Source organism: Lepisma saccharinum, chromosome 5 (assembly GCF_977018435.1).
Source record: "Lepisma saccharinum chromosome 5, izLepSacc3.1, whole genome shotgun sequence".
NCBI classification, from domain to species: Eukaryota; Metazoa; Arthropoda; class Insecta; order Zygentoma; family Lepismatidae; genus Lepisma; species Lepisma saccharinum.
In genome coordinates this window covers 74,889,450-74,907,285 of record NC_139233.1, presented here as the reverse complement: position 1 = coordinate 74,907,285, position 17,836 = coordinate 74,889,450, and the positions used below count along the sequence as shown (strand labels likewise).

The 17,836-nt window shown below is 39.1% G+C and overlaps 1 protein-coding gene across 1 annotated transcript in view; it reads right to left on the bottom strand.

Moving 5' to 3' along the window:
- LOC145987887 (myosin-VIIa-like) overlaps positions 1–17,836 on the bottom strand; it is a 197,887-nt gene that overhangs the window by 16,835 nt on the left and 163,216 nt on the right. Inside the window, exons 34-36 of the mRNA XM_083122679.1 lie at positions 16,587–16,788; positions 15,528–15,656; positions 10,065–10,161 (exon numbers count right to left, since the gene is read on the bottom strand). Coding sequence (XP_082978805.1) covers positions 10,065–10,161; positions 15,528–15,656; positions 16,587–16,788 — 428 coding nt within the window. The remainder of the gene's footprint in view (positions 1–10,064; positions 10,162–15,527; positions 15,657–16,586; positions 16,789–17,836) is intronic.

Genomic DNA, 17,836 nt, shown 5'->3' with positions numbered 1-17,836 from the left:
TGGTGTTCGACGACATGATCTTGGAAAATCAAAACGAGATTCGTAATTTTTTCACTCGAGGTCGTCACAAAGGATTGGATTGTTTCTACCTGGCACAAACTTTTTCCAAGGTTCCGAAACAACTGCTACGCGACAACGCTAATTTCATTTGCTTGTTTCGACAAGACCACACCAATTTAAAACACGCACACGATGATTACGTAGGGGCTGACGTAAATTACAATCTATTTTCTAAATTCTGCTCCCACTGTTGGAACAGTGACGATTTCGGATTCGTGACCATCGACATGACTCGAAAAGCAAACCATGGAAAGTATAGGAATAAAATAAACGTTTATCTAGACGTCTCAAAGGCTAACAAGAGGAAAATTTCAGATTTGCAACAAGAAGAAAATCCCAAAAAAAATCAAAAGGTCGTGAGAATCTAAAAAAATAAAATTTGAAAAACGTTCTTTTTTTTCAAACGTCTGACAAGCATATATAAATAACCATTACAACAAAAAGTAAGTGTTAGAAAAGTGGATAGTCTCAAGCGGTGACGGCAAGAAAACTACGAGAACCGAACGTATAGGCTGAGAATTCGACGTTTCAGAAACGTTTCAACGTATATAGAAAAATGTCAAAACGTCAATTTCAAGAAGACGAAAATCTCAAGCTTCGCGATTACCTCGTGAAGCGCTTCAAAGGTTGGAAATCCGAGAATCGCGGATTCTACGAAGAGAAGAAACGTCAAGATCAACCTGTGATCGACGCCATCAGCGGTCTAGGTAAAGAAATTAAAAGTGTCACGGAACAAAATAAAAATTTGATCAACGAACTCGTACCGCTCGCAGCTAAAAGTTACACCGTACCCACGCCCATTTCGAGCATTCCTTCGACGCCGTTCGAACTGAAGGACGTACCGGCACGACGTCGAGCCATAGGTAGCACGTCGTCGTCGTCTTTGGATAAGATCGAGTTGGGACCTTTGGCACGAGACTACCTGAGCACGGGGAAATTCGACAAGGATGAAGTGTTCGGATTGTATCCGAGCATGGAGAGCAACGAAGGCGGCGGTGTCGTGTGGAAGATTGGAAAATCGAAGGTGACCTTCGAAGGCAACGACATTAAAGTTAATTTAGGCGATAACGATAGTTGGACCAGGTATCCGGGTACGGTGGGACTGTGGGAACTCGTTGCCAAAAAGCAGCCGAAAGATTACACCGACGAAGATTACCAGAGTTACAAGGAAATTTTGATCATGACGGATGCCTTGTACCAAAACAACGACGCCTCGCAGAATAGGGTGAAATCGAGCAGCGGCGAGAAGTACAGGAATCTCATCAAACCGATTTGGAACCAGGTCAAAACAGGCAGCGGCGTCAAACGCTACAACACGTTACCCAAAGAATTCGTTTGGGTGGACGACGTGAGGAAGCTCGTGGACCGATTGTTGGTGATAGCCGGCGAAGAGAATGCAGGCAATCGTAATTTCTACAACGAGAAGGTTGGCATCGTGGACATGATCAGCGCCAAACTTTCCAACTTCATTGTGAACGACGACAAGGGCATAGGTTACCTGATCAAAATCATCAACACGCTGCCTCCGAGATTCTGGAACGTGGCCGAAGGAAAGGGACTCGTGAACGACATCATCAACAAGTTACCTTTCGAGATGCATTTACCTGGCTACCAGTACTGCGGACCGGGAACCAAACTCGAGAAAAGATTGGAGAGAGGAGACAAGGGTGTGAATCCGTTGGACGCCGCATGCAAAGATCACGACATCGCTTACAACACCACGCAGACAGATCTGGATGCACGTCACGAAGCAGACAGAAAGTTAGAGCACGCAGCTTTCGAAAGATTCGTCAGCAGAGACGCAGCTTTCGAAAGATTCGTCAGCAGAGACGCATCGTTGGGTGAACGGGTCGCCGCACTGGGCACCACCATCGCCATGAACACGAAACAAAAATTTGGGTGGGGTGTATAAATAAATAACATACAGTAAAAAAAAAAAAACATCATGTCTCGTATAACTAATTTGCCACACGAACTGCTGTGTATTATATTTAAACACGCAGTAAACGGAGATTGTGAGGATATAGGGAAACTTTTGATCATAGCGAGATCAACGCCGGAATTTCGTATCCCTTGTGAAATGGCTGTCAAGGACCGTCTTCGGGAGATCAGTGGCATGAGGTGCGGTGATCTCGACACTCTTCTTTCGACCGCAGGGGAAAAATTAAACAAGAGAATGGACGAACTGCACGAGGCGAGGCAGGGAAGAAGACGATACACGGATGATTGGCATAAGTCGAAACAAGAGACGGAAGATATCATCACGCACATCATCACATTTTCCGAAGCACGAACTTTCTTCCTCTGTTAAAAAAAAAAATAATAATATATATACGTGTCAAAACTTGATATATAAATAACATATAAAAAAAAAATAATCTTCGGTATATATAAATAACACACATTGTGAAAAAAATTAAATTTCTCTAACACACACTGAAATTTTTCTCTTCGATATGAGTGAAAAAAAAAGTGAGTGATCTCCAAGCATTGAAACAAATGCTAAATTTGTCAGTCGAGTATGTAAAAATTCAGGAATTGGAAGTCGACAAACCTTACACAATAACTTCCGGTTCAATCGTTTCTACCCAGTATGGTCCCAAGGTGCGTCTGTTGCTCAACGCACAATACAGTCTATTTTTACCAGATCGATACGCTATCATGTTATCCGACGAGAAGCTATCTATTTTAATCGAGAACAAAACTCGAATCGTGTACAAGGGGACCAAGGAACTTCTTGGCAAGAAAACAAAGCACGTAATAGAATTTGTTTAACGACGCTGCGCGGAGTATATATAAAATAACATACCTTGAAAAAAAAAAATTACACGAAACAAAAAAAAATCTCAGAACATACATATATATAAATAACATACCGTGAAAAAAAAATTACACAAGAAAAATCTCAGAACATTTATATATATAAATAACATACCGTGAAAAAAAAATATATATAGAGCATCAACATGAAGCCCAAGGGTGTCGTGTACCAGATACCATACTCCAATCTGAAAAATCTAGGTGCCCTCGATGGGTTACTCACCAAGAAACAACGCGAGAAGAAACGTTCTTGCTTGACGAAAGGACACGGAATGAAATTACTTCTCAGCACACCTCAATTGAGACGCTTGCAGCGTTAGCGGAAACAGCAAAAGATCGGAGGTTTCATATTCAGCATCCCGGCCATCCTGGCAGCATTGGGGGCCGTTGGAAGTTTGGCCGGCGGAAGCGCCGCCATCGCGAAAACCGTCATCGACTCGAAGAAGAACAAGGTCGAGTTGGAAGAACAGAAACGTCACAATCTGGCCATGGAGAAGAAAGGGGGGAAGGGCGTGGGCGTGATGAAAAAGTTTAAAAAAAAGAAACAGCAGCACTCACCAACCGAGACATTGAATCTCTGATCGAACCATTACAAATCAAACACTTCAGAGGAGTTTTCATGTCCGACTCGTTACCTTCAACCGTTAAAAAAAGAGAATGTGGAGTAGTCAACTTGGACAGTCAAGAGAATCCAGGCACGCATTGGATATGTTACCACAAAAATGATGATGATAAAGCATTCGTTTTCGATTCTTTCGGAGGTGTTCCACCTACAAATTTAGTTCATTATCTGAAAACGAACAAAACCTCTATATACTACAACGACGAACGCATTCAAAATTTCGGAGACGTGAACTGCGGTCATCTCTGCCTCTCCATGCTCGTGTTTCTCTCTAAAATAAATAAGCCTACGATCAAAGATTTCCAGAAAGCATTGTGGAATCTTAAACACGATGGGCGTGTTCCATCTCACGAGCGAATCTTCGATCTTGAAACTCACGCTGCACGACGACATCGTCTATCCTAAATCCGTGGCTCTGCGTGCATTCTACAGCATGTACCTCATACCTAACGTCACGCAGCACAACAACAAAATTATCGTCGGAAGCGAACACATCGTCGTCACGCCAGGCCAATACAATCTTTCTACTTTGCAAGTTCAATTACCCAAAGGCACGTACCTTTCTCAAAATTCGGTCACGCACAGAGTGGAAATCGTGTCCGCGACGGAGACCGTGGACCTGGGCACCATGGGTGAACTTTTAGGTTTCGAGAACGACACAAAACTCGAAGCTGGCATCAAGCACGTAGCAACCAAAATTCCTAAATTTTTGGCCATAGAGACTCTGAACGTACACTGCAACGTGGCCGAAGGCATGATCACGAAATCTTCGGACGGGGGGTTGCTGGGAAGTCACAAGCAGACGGGAATCATCGCCACGTTCAAACCCAGTTCCGAATTCATGGAACCGATCATCTACACGCCCTCTTCGCCGATCTATTTTCCAGTATGTCGCAACCGCATAGACGACATAGAGTTGGTGGTGACGAACGAGAAAGGAGAGGTGGTGGATTTCGCAGGTGCAACGACCACTGCCATCGTGGAGATCAACGTATAATAAATAACACGCATAGTGAAAAAAAAAATGGAGCAAATCGAAAGTTACGAATTGCAATCTTTCCCTCCCAACCGTCGCACGTTCGCCAATCTCAACGAAGCGAACAGGGAGATCGAATACGACGTGGACGTAGGGGACGGGTTCGTTCATCCTCACAGAGCTGACCTCTACCTTCAATTCGACGTGGTGAAGAAGGAAAGCGGAGACGCGTTTCCCGCAGCAGCAAATTTGATTCTCGTGGACAACTTCGTGCCTCACCTGTTCTCGCAGGTGGATGTGAGGAAACACAACACCGTCATCGACAGAATAGATTATCCAGGCATCACGTCGACGGCGGTGGGAACGTTGAAATTATCTAAAACGGACGCGGCATACTATCAGGCGGGAGGATTCGAAGCGGGGACGAAAATATCGACGAGAAATCACACGGTGCTCTTTCCCATGCGTCTGCTGCCGGGATTCTTCTCCGACTACAAGGAGATCATGTGGAAGGGAGGACTGCGCATCACCTTTCGAAGAGCGGCCAACGACAACGACGCACTGATGCGATACACCAACTTGAACGCCGACGGTACGCCGATAGCCAACACATTACCCGAAGCAGCCAAGTGCGTCATCCGGAGCATGGAGTTGAGAATTCCGATCGTGGAATACGAAACGAACTACGCCCTCAAGTACAAAGCGGAGATCTTGAAAAGTCCACAGGTGCCAATTCACTTTCACGGTTACCAGTGCGTGCAGAAGATGGCGTCGGGAAGTCACATGGAATTCGACGTGACGACGCAGTTCAACAACATACAGTTCGACATGCCAGATTTCGTCATTGTACTTTTTCAGACCGGACGCGATAACAATCAGGAAAAAGATTCCAGCAAGTTCGACGACTGCAAGATCAAGAACGTTTATCTCAAGAATGGTAGGAACGAAGTCTTCCCGCGCGAAAATTACAACCTCGACATGACCAAAGACGATTACCTAAAACTTTACGAAGCTTACACCTCTTTCAAACACGTGACCGAGGGAAGCGTGGACATGTACTACACGCCCAGCGAATTCAAAACCCACAGACCCATGTCCGTCATCAATACCACGAAGTGGAAGCAGGTGGTGGTCAACGATCGCACCAACATCAAGGTCGTCTGCGAGTTCAACAGTCCGTTGCCCGAGGATACTCTATGTAGCGTCATCCTGGTCGCCGAGAAGTCCTTCGTCCACGACGTGAAGAACGAGAGGGTCACGGAACAGTTTTAAAAAATAATTCGTAAAAAAAATAATTGCCACATACTAAAAAAAAATCAACAAGGTTATATAAAATACAATGTAAGTTAGTTCGGTGCACGAATTAAAAAAAAAAAAATAATAACTCATGAAACTCTATACAAAAGGCGCATGGCTTTGATAGCCATGACCATTTAGAACTGGTTTGTTGGGGCACCACGCACCCCACCATCTCTCTGGCGGGATATTTTTTTTTTCTATTTTTTGATGGGGCCTTAACAAAAATAATTTTGATTATCACACACACACACACACACACACACACACACACACACACCGCAGAAGATCACACATGAGTTTTTTTTAAAAAAAACATCGTAGCAGATTACGCTGAGAGCACACAAGGTCGTGGTAGATTACACTGAGGGACCTTACAATAAGAGGAGACAGACTTATAGGAAAATGTCGTAAGTCATTTCAAAAGTGTGTAGGTCAAAGGATGAGGTAGCATAATAGAGCAGGAGGTAAAAAAAAAATAGCTTAAAAAAGTGATGCCAGAGCTTTTTTTTTCTGTCACACTTTTTCTTTGGGTGGTGGGGGGGGGGAAGTTGGTAACACTGAACCTCACTTAAGGGGCGCAGAACTCTCTCTAAAGTCCACTACACATCGTTCCCGAGAGAGAGAGAGAGGTTTACAAAGGTCGCGATATATATAAACACGCTGTGAAACATCGTCAGCGCAATAAATGAGAGAAAGTGAGTTTTTTTTTTTTTTGAGGTTTTTGGAGAACTCCAAATGGTCAAAGTGAGTTTTTGAAGTTTTGGTGCTGTTTTCTACGCTGCGAAACATCGTCAGCGCAATAAATGAGGCGCGGAACGTGGAGAGAAAGTGAGTTTTTGAGGTTTTTTTGAACGCCACTTGGTGTCCGTCAACCCGTGCACCTGCACTACTTTGTAGAGGCTCTCGTGTAGTTTAGCAAGTAATAGAAAAGGATAGGTTAAGTTATATCACGTAAGATCGTGGCATTCGTACCAAGTATGAGTGGGAAAGAAAGGGAAAAAAGGGAAATTTTACTAAAACATCGCTAAACGCTAAAACACAGACAAAAAATTGTCAAAATATGTCAAAAACTGATATTCGATTGATAAAAAAAGAGGCTAAAAAAGCACTCGTACCAAGTATTACTTTGAACCGATACACTTACACTACTCAGGGAAAATCATAATATGTCTCTGGAAGAGTTCATCATCCAAGTAGGGGAAGTGCTACTCATGAAAGCAGGTGAAGATATTCAAGGTCAAACATCAATATCAACTACAGCAGATAGGCTAACAGGTCGCCATTTTCCAAGGAAAATCCCCCCTACAGAGAAAAAGTCAAGGCCCTGTAGGTCATGTAAAGTTTGTGGAGACAGGCACAAAAAAGAAACTGGCAAGTGGGCAAGAAAAGACGCAACATTTTACTGCCCCAGCTGTGACGTTGCTCTCTGCATTCCTGAATGTTTCGAACTTTTTCATACAAAAGCTAATTACCTGTAATTTGTAATTATTTTTTGTTATGTGCACATAAGAAGTATTCTTATGCAAGATTCAAAAGATGTATTGATAGTTTATGTAGTTAATTATTGAAATTTGCAGGTTACGAACTTAAAATATCTCTATATAAACATTTGTTACAATGTTGTACTTTTTCTTTTTTCACAAAACATTGCTGAAAAAAATATTCAAAAATGTCTGAAAATGAAAAGAAAATTTAACAAATTTTTGTTAATTGAAAAGAGGAAGTTTTGTAGATATAAGAAATGTGTGGTAAATAAAGGCAAATTGAAAATATTTTTATCTATAATTTTTTTAAAAACAACCAAAACCCGCAGGCCAGAGGTAAAAATGCTGTATTATGAGGCCAGACCCGAATGTGTTAACAATCAAGCTATACTCAATATTAAAATGGCAAATTAAAATGTTATTAATGCTTCTTCTTACCCAAAAATAATCAAATATGAACTGCTTTCAATACCAAGAAATTGCTTTTTAACAAAAAAGATTGTCATGTGAACTTCTGTTCTACTGTAGAACCTGATTTATATTACCTATAATACTCAGTGACAAACGTATGACTTTTCGTTTGTTCACTTGTGACTATGCATCTTTTACATAGGATTTACAATTACTCTTTTTCTTTTTTATGTGAACGAAATATCCAGCATAGCCATAAGGTCTGTACTCGTGATTCAAAATGTTGTTATTCACCTAGCATCATGAAGATAAAAGGTAGAGACCTCAATTTTCAGTACTATATTACCCAAAATGTGTGTGTTTATTTTAGCACACTTCTCTGTCAAATATACCTAAAATTAAAGCTTCACTGTAATTTTAAGGTAGATTATTAATTTGTAAGTCACATGGCCTATGCCTGTTTGTAACAATTTCATACTTTCAGAAATGATTTTTGAGAAAGTTATTTTCTATTATTTCTCACGCGACAAATACCGATGTTAAGGCTCCCTTGTGACGGTGGGCACCCAATCTTCGAGAACATAGCGCCACTTTGCTTCGTAACCAAAAACGTTTCCTTCCCGACAAATACTGATGTTACAGCTCCATGTGCTGTAGGTGTGCAGTCGATCTCCATCAGAATTGTACCATTGTGGTTGGTGAAGTAAAATATTTCGCAAGTGGCAGATAATGGTGTTACGGCTCCCAAGTAATGGTAGGTGTGCACCTGATCTCTTCTCAAAATGCACCACTTTTTTCAGTAATGCAGAATATTTATCACACAACAAATACCTATGTTACGACTCCCATGCAGCAGTAGATGACCACTAAATCTCCCATCAGAACCCAATACCTTTTCTTGGTGATTCAAAACGTCACCATATAAGGTGAAAAATCGTGGTAAACATCCATTTATGTATGGTGTCTTGAAGCTGTTAGCATATGACATACATGGATTAATGAAGCATTCGCTGAACATAGCTAACATGCAGCTTCACCTGATCTACCTTGTTTTTTTAGTACTATATCTTAAGATGTATATTACTTTTCAGAAATTTATTTGTAGAAGTTCAAGTGCTCTGAATACTTTCAAATGTTAGTGTATAGCTATTAGATTGTATTAGTAGCATATTTAGAATTTCACCTTGAAGGGGGGGATAGGACTATTCTTTTTCTTTGCCTTAAAATGCATAATCTCTACACTGCAAACTTGGAATTGCATTGCAATTTTAGGACATTCATAATACATTGTATTACATGAATTCTTAAACCAACAAATAATGATAACCTTATACACATATATACGTGTAGTTGAAGGACTTTTCGGAGGGAGAGACCCAAGCCTGATAATGTCCCCAACATCACCTTAAATATGTTGGCAAACTACCAGATTTTTGCTTTAAAATATGCATGAAACAATTAGGATATAAAATAGCTATTTTTTTAAAATCACGTAATCCACTTTTGCCTCTCCATTTTGACTCACAATTAATAAAAACTATACTTTGCATAACGAATACAACATACGATGCCCTCTGAGAACAAACCTGGTACTAATTGCACCAAAGGCAAAAGTAGCTACTGCACATCTATGTGGGAACTAACTATATCTTACTTGAATTTTGAGCCAAATGTGTTTATATTGAATTCTTTATTTGGGGAAATTGAAACTACAGTGGAACCCTGAATTTACGTTCTCCGGTTTTACATTTTCCCAGATAATACATTCAATCTTCATGGTCCCAATATGGCAAAATGCTATAAAAGTTTCCTGGATTTTACATTTTCCCACATTTTAAGCTCTTTCACCTTGGTCCCAAGAAAAACATAAAATCAAGGTTCCACTGTATTCATTTTTACTATAAATTCACATTAGCAGAATGCTTAATAGACTTGCACATAGAGGTACATACAGTATAGTGATTCTTCGACTGTTCCATTTTCAGGCCAAAAACTCAATATGCTGACTAAGGCAGAAATTTATTTCATTTTAAAACATGAACTAAATGTTATGTTTCAACCTTCTAGCAAGGTCTTCTTCTAATCAAAATGATTTTTTAATTTGTATTTGGTACAGAAGTCTGAAGAAGACCTTGCTAGAAGGTGGAAACGTAACGTTTAGTTTATGTTAAAAAAAAAAAAAAAGAATTTCTGCCTTGGTCAGCATATTGAGTGTTTGGTTATCATGGAAACATGGCTTAATGGTATTATCATTATCAGGGTCCTGCAGCTACAGTATAAGCGTAAAATGTAAAGTCCTGGATAGCATTCTAATAGTTTGTTTTATTATACATGCATAGCAAATTGAGAAATGCACATTCACAAACATATTTGTACTTCAGTATGTACTTACGGAATAGCTTGTAGCTCTTGCTTGCTTTCCCCAAATTTAGTCCTGTAAATCAAGGCAGCCAAACGTGTTGCATCATCCTTTGTACATCTGTGGTATCCTTTTAAAAGAAAGAAAGCATTTTAACTTCTCTACTACGAGAAAAAATTAGAGCTGAGCCGATACTCATACTGATATATTGGTATCAGTATCAAAGTATTTGTTACAATTTATTAACTGATACCAGAAAACAGTGTTGGTTGAAGAGTTACATCCCACTTTATAAGATCTATGTCATAATACTTAGGGAAACAAAGGACTTTTTCAAACTCCCCTTGTTAATAATTGTACCAATGGATATGTTGTTTCGTAATTCGAGTATGTCATACCATCTTATGTATACAAATGAACAAAAGACAGAAGTGAAAACTACATATGATATTTCACTTCTGTGTTAAACCTTTCGTCGCAGATAACGTATATACCTATATGTTCTTCGTTTTTGCGTGCTTTTGAAAATTCTTGCTTGTTTCTATGTGCTTCAGCGATTGTTTCGCTGCAATAGCTGGATATTTTAGTATATAACTTGACCGGTAGGTGCAGCACAAATGAGGTTTCTTTGTTTTTCTTACATGTTTACAAGTGACGCCTGTTCTGTGCTTTTTGTTGAGTTTGCAGAATGGCCAACAATGCTGTCTAATCGACAATGTGATTTGATTGATACAAAGCCAAGAAGTTTTTCCCCCAATTTATCCCTCATCGCGACCAAACGTGAATATCCAATGTATTCTGCAAAAGAGACATCTAGTGTGATTTTCATTAAAAAAGCAGCTAAAACTGTAATCAGCCGTAAGAGTATGCCACCTAATGGTGCCACATAAGGGCTGAACCCATTCACATATACACCACCTTTCACAATATTCCTCAAACATCTAGACACTTACATTAGACATCAGAAAATTCATACACTATGGAAGAATGTTTCAAAGTAAACAATTTCACAGAAACCTCTCGAAACCCTATAAATAAAATAATAAATGAGGTAAAGAAAGTAATTGAAAGCAGTATCACGATACCAAGAGAAATGAAGAAAAAACTCGTTGTCAAAAATTCAACCCTGTCGATTGCCTTTGGACTACCAAAAACTCACAAACCGGGAACTCCAATACGACCCATCATTGCAACTTTCACACATCCTGCATACAAACTATCCAAATATTTAGTTGAAAGACTTGCTATAATTAAACAACAAACGCCATTCAGTGTTAAAAATGCATATGAAGTGAAACAGAAACTAAAAAATATTGTTTGCATCGTATTGCAAGTTTTGATGTTGAAAATTTATATCCTAGTGTCCCAATAGAAGGTGCCACAGATGCATTACACAGATGACTTATTGAGATGAAGGTTAACCCAGTAGAATCATGGGAAATGGTTTGATGGTTTACTGTATGTGCAAATTACAATTACTTTATATTTGATGGCAAAATCTATCAGCAAAGTAATGGTCTATCAATGGGAAACCCAGTATCCGGAATCATCTCCAGCATTTTCCTTCATTACATAGAATCTCCAATTGTTAATGCGATAGGTGCGGATATCAAACTCTACATCAGATATGTAGATGATGTGCTAATTATTGCTAAAAATGATAACACCATCATGGACGTATTTAAATTGTTAAATGAATCACATCGTCGCATAAAATTCACTTGCGAACCCATGAATAACAATGTAATTTCTTTCCTTGATCTGAAAATTAAGACAACTGACTCAACAATTCAAACATCAGTCCATAGAAAAAAATTAGCGGGTGAAAAATACATCCATGCCAATTCAGAACATTCGCGTATAACAATGGATAACATATTTTTAAATTCTTTCCTGAGAGCACAAAGACTATGTTCTAATAATGAGGATATCAAAAATGAAGAAGAAAGGCTTTTTATTATAGCAAAAGAAAATGGCTTTCACACTAACAGAATAAACCAAATCAAAAAACAAGTCGCAAGAAAACTAAAGGAAAAGAGAAATACAGACAAAGATGAAAAATCTGTTGAAAAGAAATTTGTGTGCATTCCATTCCACAAGGGATTCTCACATAAAATTGCAAAAATTTTTAGAAGTTTTGATTTCAAAATTGTTTTTAAATCACCAAGAAGTTTGGAATGTACATTTAATGAATTCAAAATGAGAAACTCTCTACCAGATGTGGAAACCACAGGAATATATAATATAAGTTGTTCATGTTCAAAGGATTATGTGGGACAAACAGCAAGGAAAATGGCAATAAGATGGCATGAACACGATTTGGACATTATAAATCTAAACCCAAGAACAGGTTTGTCAACTCATATCATCGAAGAGAAACATTTGATTAAAAAGAGAAGGGTTTTAAAAAGATTAACGGGAAACACAGAGTTGAATGTCTGGGAAGCTTCGTTCATTGCAGAAGAACACTGGAATAAATTAAATAATGAAAATGGTAACATAGATCCAGTATGGAGTTTTCTTTTTCACAAATGGAGTAAGCCACCATCTTTAAAATTTAATGTAACAGAAAACATCAAGAGACTTTGTGAAAACAATGATGAATTTGAATTACCTTATGATATTTGGGATTCATAATTTTAAAAAATCTCAAATAAAAATAAAACAGACTGCTTTTTTCACAGTTAAGTTGCTATATTACAACAATGTAACATTGACAACATCCATTATGTAAGGGATTCTTTTTGTTTAAAAAATTACTAACCATTGTTATAACTGTATCTTTAGTCAAAATGAAAATAAATGTCTGATGAAAGGAGTGTGTGTTCTCCTGAAACGTCACAAAGAAAAACTGTTTTCTTATGCTTGTAATAACCGTAAACTACAAGAAAATAATGGTACCACTATTTACAAACATAATGTTTTTGACAATTTACACTATTTACATCTCTCCTCCTGAAATTTCACAAATCATTTACGTAATTACTAGTCCCTTTGTGCCTCATAGGATGCTTTGAAGACTGTCACACGAAAGTGAACTTCTGTTGATTTCACCTTATCTAGAATCCAAAACTATAATGTAGCATATGTTTGGATGCCATAGTAAACTGAACTTCTCATTTTTTCATACCACATATTTATTTTTATGATGAGCTGATTTTTACATTTCTTACTCATATTGTAATGGTTTTTGGTTTGCAACACTGATGAAATTACAAAATTATTAAAAAATACCTTATTTGGATGAATGTGTATCATTGGTTGAATATTTTTTTAAAATAAATGATAATGAAAATTTTTAGAAATTTTTATTATTATGAGATGACAACACTGATGCTTGAAGAAAATGTCATACTCTTTTGTAAATTATTTTGTAAACTTAAGTATTTTGAATTCAAACATAAAATTGAGGATCTGAAGATATATTTGTATGCCAGTGTCAACTTATTTCTTGTATGCTTCATGTCATCTTTCTTTTCCCAGATGAATGGTAAATTTACTATTTCTCATGTTGAAACCGTGTTGTGTGTCTGATGTCAATGTAATCGTACTTAATAATAATAAATAGTAATTCATAACTAATAAATAAAAATGTTACCTTACTGTAATAAATATTCATAATCCACTGAGCCGGACCCTGTTGCTGAGTCACATCGCGCTTCGATGCCAAGGGTCCCGGGTTCAAATCCCGCTCAGGCTTGGTTGTTTGTGAATGTCCATTCATCAATTTCATCACTCATCCCAATCTTTGCATATTAGCCAAGAGGCACAAAACGCGAAATAAAATAAACTCAATCAATCATAATGCGCTGAATACTTGCAAAAGTAGAGATATGCAAGAACAAAAAAAATATTTTTTTTTGAGATTTTGAAATATACAAGGTAACCAAAAAAGTTATTGCCGTTCTAGAGCAGTGATAAACAAAGAGCAATACAGTGGACAGTACGTACCTTTAGGTTTCGAAGTAATCTCCATCAGCATCCAACACCTTTTGCCAACGTTCCTGCAGCTGCACAATACCCTGGTGATAAAACTCGGCGGGCTTGGATGCAAAGAAGTCCGTGAGTGTGTTCCACAGGTCTCCCTCATTTGCGAAGGATCTCCCACAGAGGTGGTTGTCTGTTGGTGCAAGGTCCGGTGAATATGGTGGATGGCACAGTGTCTCCCAGCCAAGTTGCTGAAGGGTCTCCCGGGTCCTCTTTGCTACATGTGGCTTGGCATTGTCGTGCAGGAACAGCACACCCTTGCTATTCACCAATGCCGGCTACTTCTGCCACAATGCATGGTGCACCCTTTACAACTGCTGAGAGTAGTGGTCAGCAGTGATGGTCTGACCAGGTGGAAGGAGCTCATAATGCATCACTTGCCGACAATTCCACCATACCTTTCGTAGGTACAGAGGTGGTCTTGAGGTGTGAGGAACAGGGTCACGTGGTGACAACCAATGTCTGGTACACTTGGGAGGGCCATAGAGGACCCACTTTTCATCACCAGTGAGCAAGCGATGAAATATGGGTGTGTTCAGGTGCCGAGTGAGCAAGGACAAACAGGCTGTCACTCGTTCCTTGTTGGCTGCCGACAATGTATGGGGTACCCACTTGCTTAACTTGTATGACTTCCCTATCCAATGTAGGTGCAGTCTGACTGTTCCAGCGGAAACATGGAACCTTTCTGCAAGTTCATCACACGTTAGACCACTGTCCTCCTCGATGGCTGCTTTCAGGGCCTCGTCATCCAACACATGTGGTCGTCCAATTCGAGGTTCATCCGAAAGGCTCACATCTCCCGAACGGAACCAATGCCTGGCAGTGCGTTCGTTCACGGCATTCTCCACAAATGCCTGGCAAATGCGGCGACTTGATGCGGCAGCTGACAGGTCCACTTTAAAGTTATACAACAAACAACGCGAACAAGCTGCTTCGATACCTTCATTTCAACACTGGACAAGCTATGACTGCTGGGTGCGTGCAACGTGCCTGTATTACTGACAGTCGATGGTCAGACTAACTCCCGATTGCTTGCCAGGCACGTGCGTCATTTCGTTTCCTCTCTGTGAGTGCATGATTAATGGGACATCAAAAACGACAAGAACTTTTTTGGTTACCTTGTATTTTGGGATGGCAATACTGACGTTTGAAGAAATATACATAACGTGTCTGTATGATAAATTCTATGCCTTAGTATTTTGAATCAGTGTGCAAAATTTCATGTCTATATAGCAAATAGTAAGAGAGCAATTAATTTTCACAAAAGGGTCAAAAATCATACGTTGGCTGTGAACTCTCCAATTATATCCATATGCGCCGAAAGAGTTGATTACTGCCATGTATATATCCCATCCATCTGCAACGGGTTTACTGGCCATGGGATCCCATTGCCCGATAAAGATAAAATATGTGGATGGGCTCCTTTCTGTCTTGAACATATTTGTAACAATACTTAGATCTAGACTCATTGTGTATTTTACTTAGGTATAGTTAATATTTAAAACACACCTCTGAGCAGCTTTGGCAGCTCCTGGTGGAAGTGAAATATAAGATCTGCATTTCTGTCCCTTCCTGGTACTGTATTTGTCCAGAGTTTCTTCATGAAGAACACCTGGTATGTGAACTGAGGGACACTGCCTGAAAAGAAAATTGTAAAGGTAGTTAAGAATATGCAAATTATACTCAAATTATTAATTTTAATATACACACAATTCATAAAAATATGATATTTCATGTTGTTGTTCTCTAAATGTTAAGCAAGATGTAGAAAAAATTCCATAGCATTACATAATAACCATAAGTAATGTTCAACATGTAATATTGACAGTAGTTAGTGCCGAAAATGTTATTACAGAGATTGAATTGTGAACAAGGTAGTTCTTTCATTCACAGACAAATTAAATATACTGGATTTACACTGAACGTTCACTTGATTAGAGTCATGAGCCTAGTCATCACCTTGATGAATGTTGTGTTGTGACAATAGACATATTATTCAGGGTGCCAAGTTGTAACGAATTGTTATTTGTGCTTTTGTGGGTCCACTGTTGACCTGCAGAATCATCTGGAGTCTCATCCATTTTCATTTTACAACTGGAAAATGACTTGCTGCTGGAAGTATTTTCCTGGTTCACATGTCGACACTGTATGCATAAACCTATAGTTCTCTATAATTCTCTCTGTGTCATAGTTATGGCACCTGCCTGTCTCTCTCCAAGCAGTGATAACGTTCCTACCTTGTACTCAAGGGGTCCCAGATTCAGTACCTGGTTGAGGTACATAGTAGTTTGGAGCTCACTTTAAACTGTAGATCCAGTCCTGATTAGTCTATCTGTGCATAAAGACTTAAATCCTACCACCTGCAATTGGGCACCGACAATCACACCATGTTTGAAATTCTTTCTCTTACCCGTTCCCTTTTACCATTTTAAATATAGTCAGAACACTGACTGATGCAACAGCCATGGCCCTGTACCCCCTTAACCATTGTTGGTGCCATTGTATCACATGCACCATTGCTAATCAAGTGAACCTTCAGAATATATGAGTACAAAATCCTATACCTACCATCTCTTGTTGGCCTTGCTTTCTTGATCCAATCTGTGAGTTGACGAACAAAGTCAAAGAAGAAATCTGCCTCAGGAACAGAAATCACCTTGTCGGCGATCTTCACAAATAAACTGAAGCCCTCGCTTGACCGCAGGTTCAGTCGCTTTGATATGTTTTGGCAAAAGTCTCTGGCTTTGGTTGAAGAGTCCACTTCAAATGCCTTGAAATAAAATGCAGTTAGTACAGTTGGGAGCTAAGAAGACTGCGAGGCTGAGGAATGTGAAACTGACCTGCCTGTTGTCACAGTGTGCAGCCAGCAGCATAAATAAAAAAGGCATGGTACAAAAACTCATTGCAAATGAATGGAGCATATTAGTAACAAGTGAAAGCAATACTAATAATGGAGGAATTTTATTTTGATGATTAAACTATTTGTACAATAACATGCTTTCCATTCGCCTTTCATCAATCATCATCACTATCTAACAAGGTTTGTGCCAATTCCGATCCCAAAGTTGAATCGCTCTCACTGATGTTGTCGTCTTCATCAGTGTCAATACCACCTAGTGAAATAATGATTCTATCCACAGTGTCCTCCATCAGACCATCTTCCTGCCAGTAGTCCTGTTCGACAGTGATGACATGCCTGTCAGATCCTCCAACCTTGACAACGTCAAATCTCCTGTTATATTTTTCTCCCTCACAAGTCGTTATATTTTTGCCCACGCTAGTTCAATGGCATTCAATTCACTTTGCCAGCATTTCCCAAAGGTAAGATTGTTGTCGACCCATGACTCATCGATATATACTATCACACGATTCTCCGATCTGAAATTTTTAATTGCCCATAGATATTTGGCATGCCCATGAACAATATTTGGACGTTCTATGAGAATTTTTCTATTGCTTCTGCATTTTTTCAAATGAAACCCATATCATGAAGCAGAAACTATGCACTTTCCACGGAAAATATTTTTTTTCACAAATGGCTGAAAGAACTTTCAGTGCCGTTGGTATTGTATTTTCCACAAGGTAAAATTATTGTATTACATCTCTGATGACCCTTCGATCGAATTCATCACAATGGAATCTGTATTGCTCAGCTCGTCATCGTTTCTTACCTGGTGTAGACAGTGATGTCTCGCCCACATCATGGGCCTCTTTCCTTATTTTTGATACACTCCACACAGATACGCCTGTGTAATTACACACACACAAATTTGATTGCTGTAGCAAGTACTTCAGTTTTCCTTCTTTGGCCTCTTCAT